The sequence below is a fragment of the Oncorhynchus clarkii genome, chromosome 3, assembly GCF_045791955.1.
Source record: "Oncorhynchus clarkii lewisi isolate Uvic-CL-2024 chromosome 3, UVic_Ocla_1.0, whole genome shotgun sequence".
NCBI classification, from domain to species: Eukaryota; Metazoa; Chordata; class Actinopteri; order Salmoniformes; family Salmonidae; genus Oncorhynchus; species Oncorhynchus clarkii.
Genome location: NC_092149.1, coordinates 79422157 through 79428501, shown reverse-complemented (window position 1 = coordinate 79428501; position 6345 = coordinate 79422157). Strand labels below are relative to the sequence as shown.

The 6345-nt window shown below is 45.2% G+C and overlaps 1 protein-coding gene across 20 annotated transcripts in view; it reads left to right on the top strand.

Moving 5' to 3' along the window:
* The first annotated feature begins 839 nt into the window (after positions 1-839).
* Positions 840-6345, top strand: part of LOC139405484 (peripheral plasma membrane protein CASK-like) — a 190505-nt gene continuing 184999 nt past the window's right edge. For all 20 annotated transcript variants that reach the window (XM_071147841.1, XM_071147840.1, XM_071147836.1 and 17 more), the window contains exon 1: positions 840-965. In XM_071147841.1, the coding sequence (XP_071003942.1) occupies positions 845-965 (121 nt within the window). In that variant the 5' untranslated portion in view covers positions 840-844. The remainder of the gene's footprint in view (positions 966-6345) is intronic.

The window sequence follows — 6345 nt, the reverse complement described above, 5'->3', positions numbered from 1 at the left end:
GGAAACAGCCTCCGGCTCGGGAACAGCCCCCTCTGTTGGCAAGTCGACCTCTAGCACCTCCACTAGGAACCGCCACACCTGGCCCAGCCTCTCCAACGGATTCCTGGCTGGGTAGGCAGTGCTACCACGGCTGTGGGAAGTCCTTGATGGCACACTCAACGAGCTCAGCAGCCGCCCAGATCTGGTCGTCGTTGGCGTTCAGCTAGCACCACCAGTAATTAGCCGCATCATGCATCTCCACTGTCATGCTGCCGACCTCCATCTTGTTAGAATTTGCCTGCCAACTTTTACTTCACTATATATTCCTAAAGAAATTACTCCATACATTTTACTTGACACCCAAAAGTACTCGTTATATTTTGAATGCTGAGCAGGACAGGAAAATGGTCCAATTCACGCACTTGTCAAGAAAACATCCATGGTCATCCCTTCTGCCTCTGATCTGACGGTCTCACTAAACACACATACTTCATTTGTAGATTATGTCTGTGTTGGAGTGAGCCCCTGGTTATCCATTAATTTTAAAAACAAGAAAATGTGGCCAACTGCTTTGCTTAAAATAAGGAATTTGAAATGATTTATACTTCTACTTTGACTTTTGATACTTAAGTCAATTTTAAACCAAATACTTTTAGACTTTTACTCAAGTAGTATTTTCCTGGGTGACTTTTACTTGAGTAATTTTTCTATTAAGGTATCTTTACTTTTACTATGAGATGTTAATGTGGTCTGTCCTGTATAAAGGTATGAGATGTTAATGTGTTCTGTCCTGTATAAAGGTATGAGATGTTAATGTCTTCTGTCCTGTATAAAAGGTATGAGATGTTAATGTGTGCGTTCGGTCATGTGCAGGGGTCCATTCAGTGTGGTACGAAGATGTATCAACAGAGACGCAGGACAGCAGTTTGCTGTGAAGATCGTAGACGTGGCCCAGTTTACCTCCAGCCCTGGTCTCAGCACAGAGGGTGAGAGAGCACACACACACACATACACAATTTATCCTTCTCTCCGTTGTGTGTGGATGCTGATGGTTATAGAGGCAAACATGTACACACTATCAGCTGTCTGTCTGTGTGTGTGTGTGTGTGTGTGTGTGTGTGTGTGTGTGTGTGTGTGTGTGTGTGTGTGTGTGTGTGTGTGTGTGTCTGTGCATGCGTGTGTGAGAGGTCATCCAGGGTGAGCTGTGTTGGATCATTGATCTCCAGAGAGAGAGATGCTGCACAATATGACCGCACGGCAGGGGTCTATTGGACTCGTATGAGGAAACTTTAGATTTCACCCTCCCTCTCAGAGACAGGCACGGTGTGTGTGTGTGTGTGTGTGTGTGTGTGTGTGTCGGTTCTCCCAATGTCCTCCCTCTGATCTGGTACTCCTAATAACCCTTTACCTCCGCGCCTGAGGTAGAAACTATCACACAAGACATTTTGATAGTTCAGTTTTCTTTTGTAAAAACAACCACAAAGAGCTCAGTGAGTCGTGAAATGATGTCTTCACGAAGCACTAGACTCTCCACACTGACCTCCGAGAGAGAGAGAGAAAGAGAGAGACAGACAGACAGACAGACAGAGAGAGAGAGTTCTATCTATCTGTTCTATCTGTGTTTTAAGAGGGGAAGATTGCAGGGTTCAATCTCGGTGAAGTCCGTGGCCTGTAGATACTATAGCTTCCACCTCTCATTATGATTTATCTTCCTTTTCTTGGCTCAAGCATGCACATTCCTATCCACCCACCCACCTACACACACAAAACACACACACACACACACACACACACACACACACACACACACACACACACACACACACACACAGCCAATTGAGGGTAAATTGACAGCAGTGTTTCTTTGCATGACTGTCTACCACACACAGAGGCAGGCAACTGCTGGCATCTCATCAGCAATGGAGAATCATACTGATTGTTCTCTTCCCCTTCCAGATCTACATTATTATATATTATATTACATTACCACTTTGTTCTGCCTAACCATTGGCTCTACCGCTGCAAATTATACTTAGTGACCGTTACACTTTGCTTCTATGAGAAGCAGAGAGAAAGACGGACAGACGGATGGACGGACAAACAGACGGACTGACAGGAAGTCTGTCTCCAGTATGTATATGGGGACAGACAGACAGACACACGGAGGGAGGGAGGGAGGGAGGGAGGGAGGGAGGGAGGGAGAATGGGAGATGGATAAAGAGACAGTCAGAGAGAATGGTGTGAGAGGGAGTGAGAGAAAAAAAGGGAAAGAAAGAGAGAGAAAGACAGAAGTTCTGTGCTTTATTGAGGCTGTCTTGTGAGACTGTTATTTCTGTACTCAATTGAGGCTGTCTAGTCAATCAATCAATTAAATGTATTTATAAAACCCTTCTTATGTCAGCTGATGTCACAAAGTGCTGTACAGGAACCCATCCTAAAACCCCAAACAGCAAAAGCAATGCACGGTGGCTAGGAAAAACTCCCTAGCAAGGCTGGAACCTAGGAAGAGACCTAGAGAGGAACCAGGCTATGAGGGGTGGCGAGTCCTCTTCTGGCTGTGTCGGGTGGAGATTATAACAGAACATGGCCAAGATGTTCAAATGCTCATAGATAACCAGCAAGGTCAAATAATAATAACCACAGTAGTTGTCGAGGGTGCAACAAGTCAGCACCTCAGGAGTAAAAGTCAGTTGGCTTTACATAGCCAATCATTCAGAGTATCTCTACCACTCCTGCTGTCTCTAGAGAGTTGAAAACAGCAGGTCTGGGACAAGGTAGCACGTTCGGTGAGCAGGTCATGTTTCCATAGCCTCAGGCAGCAGCAGCACAACCAGGTGGACTGGGGACAGCAAGGAGTCATCAGGCCAGGTAGTCCTGAGGCATGGTCCTAGGGCTCAGGTCCTCCGAGAGAGAGAAAGAAATAATGAAAGTAAGAGAGAAAGAATGAAAGAATGAAAGAAAGAGAGAATTAGAGAGAGCATACTTAAATTCAGACAGGACACCAGATATGACAGGAGAAATACTCCAGATATAACAGACTGACCCTAGCCCCCCGACACATAAACTATTGCAGCATATATACTGGAGGCTGAGACAGGAGGGGTCGGAAGACACTGTGGCCCCATCCGACGATACCCCCGGACAGGGCCAAACAGGCAGGATATAACCCCACCCACTTTGCCAAAGCACAGCCCCCACACCACTACAGGTATATCTTCAACCGCCAACTGATTATCCTGAGACACGGCCAAGTACAGCCCACGAAGATCTCCCCCACAGCACGAACCCAAGGGGGGGAAACCAACCCAGACAGGAAGATCACGTCAGTGACTCAACCCACTCAAGTGACGCACCCCTCTTAGGGATGGCATGGAAGAGCACCAGTAAGCCACAAAAGTCAGAAATAGCGATAAAATGAATGCCTTACCTTTGAAGATCTTCTTCAGTTGGCACTCACTACAAAAGTCTAATGGTTTTAAATGACTGTTTTGTATTGTCTGGAAACTCACTTGTAGAATTCGCTTGCAGTAGGTCTCTTAAAAAAGAGAAGCCGTTCAAGGTTATTAAACAGAGGTGCCTAGATATTCTTCTTTTGTTGATATCAGGTAACGTGCAACCTAACCCTGGCCCTGATATGCAATGTCTCCAAACCTCCTCTGATTTTAAATCTGGTTTTGGTATTTTTCATTTAAATGTATGCAGCCTGTTGTCAAAAATGTATGGAGTTAGGATTTGGGCTAAATCAACTGATGCTGATGTAATTGTGTTTTCTGAAACCTGGCTCAGCAAGTCTGTTTTTGATAAGGATATTTGTATAAATGGTTGCAATGTGTATCGCACTGATCGAGTTAAGGTGGGGGTGTGGCTATATATGTAAAAACTAAATTCCTTGTAAGTGTGGCAAAGTCTGAAACGATTTGTAAACAGTTAGAATTTCTTGCTTTGAATATTAAGGTTTCAAAAGGTCTCTCTATAACTGTGATTGGCTGTTATAGACCCCCCTCTGCTTTCGGTGATGCATTTTCTTCTCTGATGCACCTTATGTCTAAATTTCTTTCCAGTGAAATTATCTTGATTGGTGATCTCAACTGGTGTTGGTTAAAGCCGGTGTCTGATGATTTAAGAATGTTTTGTAATTCTATGAATCTTACCCAGTTGATTAACTCACCCACTCGCCCAAATCTTAAATGCCCAGATAAATCTACCCTGATTGATTTGATATTGACAAATGTTCCACATAAATCATTACAAAAAACACCAACCTCAGAATATTTAAGTGACTATTGTGCTGTTGTTGCTGTTAGAAATACTAATGTTCCTAAGACAAACCCACGTTTTATTCATAAGAGAAATTTGAAGTGTTTTAATGAGCAGGCTTTCTTTCATGATTTGTTTTATTTTGACTGGAGTAAGATTGAGCTTATCCCTGATGTGGAAACTGCCTGGAAATTCTTTCATGATGGATTTTTACAAATAGTAAACAAACATGCCCCATTCCGCAAGTTCAGGGTTAAAGGGCCGGATAATCCATGGTTTTCTTCTGAGCTGTCTTGTATTATTCACGACCGTAATCTAGCCTGGGCTAAAGCAAGGAAATCATGTTCTGATGCTGATTGGCTTATTTTTAGGCAGTTACGAAACAAGTGTTATTTTCTTCTCAGGAAGGCCAAGTCTGAATATTTTATGTCTGTTACCACTGATAACCAGAATGACCCTAGAAAGTTTTGGAAGGATATTAAGTCTATGTTTGGTAACAGTAATGTTAATGAATTACCGTCATGTGTTTTGAAGGACTCTGTTGCTGTATGTGACAAAACTGAAATACTGAATTGTTTCAATGAGCACTTTGTATCATCTGGTAGGCTGTTTGATTCAGTGTCCTCTGTCTCTGTACAACCCTGTGTGGATGAACCAGTGAGAGCTGGTCAAACTTTTAGCTTTTTGCCATTCTCAGTGCAGGTGGTACATAAAGCCCTGAAATCCTTAGATCAGAGAAAGCCTGCAGGTCCTGATCATTTGGAACCCTGCTTTGTAAATCTGTCAGCTGATTTCATAGCTGAACCACTTACATATCTGTTCAATCTAACCCTGGAATGTAATGAAATTCCAAAGATTTGGAAATCAGCATTTGTCCTACCACTTTTAAAAGGGGGAGATCCAATTATTTTAAATAATTATAGGCCAATCTCAAAGCTGTCACCCCTGGTGAAAATACTTGAAACCCTTGTGAGTGAACAGCTAAAAGAGTTGTTATTTACTAACTCTATTTTATCAATGTACCAATCAGGCTTCAGGAAGAAGCATTTCACAATTACAGCAGCTGTCACGACTTCCGCCGAAGTTGGCTCCCCTGCCTGTTCGGGCGGTGCTCGGCGGTCGTTGTCACCGGCCTACTAGCCGCCACCGATCCATTTTCTTTTTCCTGTTTGTTTTGTCTTATTAGTTTCACCTGTGTCTAATTGTGTTTTCCTGATGTGCTTACTTATTTAAGGCTAGTAAACCCGCCCTTGTTTTGTGCGGGATTAATCTTGTGTTACGTGTTGTGTTGTTGGGTGTGTTCGTGCTCTGGACCGAGTACCCTGTGTTTTGGGTTGGTCTGTATTTTTTGCACCCTGTGTTTGGGCATTGTATTTTGGTGCCATATTAAAGTGCACTTCTCCCTTTGGAACTCTCTGCGCCTGATTCTTACCTCACACACCTAGTCCCGCTGGACAGAATACCGCACCTTTGGAATGGAACCAGCAGGAGCAGCCGCACCTCCTCTCCCGTCGATGGAGGAGAGGGTCCTCCACCACACCAGCATTCTCCACCGAATAGGATCGGCCATGGATCTGATGATGGAGAGGATGGACCGATGGGAGAGGAGTGGCCTTCCCACCTCATCTCCAGCACCCCCTCCACCAGCACCACGTACCCCTGCTTCAGCATCCGGCTTCGGGGCCCTGAGTTTGGCACTCCCTAGGGAGTACGATGGGACGGCGGCTGGGTGTCAGGGGTTCCTCCTCCAACTGGAACTATACCTGGCGACCGTCCGTCCTACTCGCTCAGGGGAGGAGAGCGTGAGCGTCCTCGTCTCCTGTCTGACGGGACGAGCCCTGGAGTGGGCTAACGTGGTGTGGAATGGCCCAGGCTCGGCGAGGGATCACTACCCTGAGTTCACCCACCGATTCCGAGCTGTGAACGGCTGTTCCACCTGCGACAGGAGACGAGGAGCAGGACTTTGCCCTGGAGTTCAGGACCTTAGCCGCAGGAGCGGGGTGGAACGACAGAGCTTTGATAGACCACTACCGATGTAGCCTCAGGGAGGACGTCTGCAGGGAGCTAGCGTGTCGTGACAGCAGCCATGAAGGTTTTTAAATGATATCA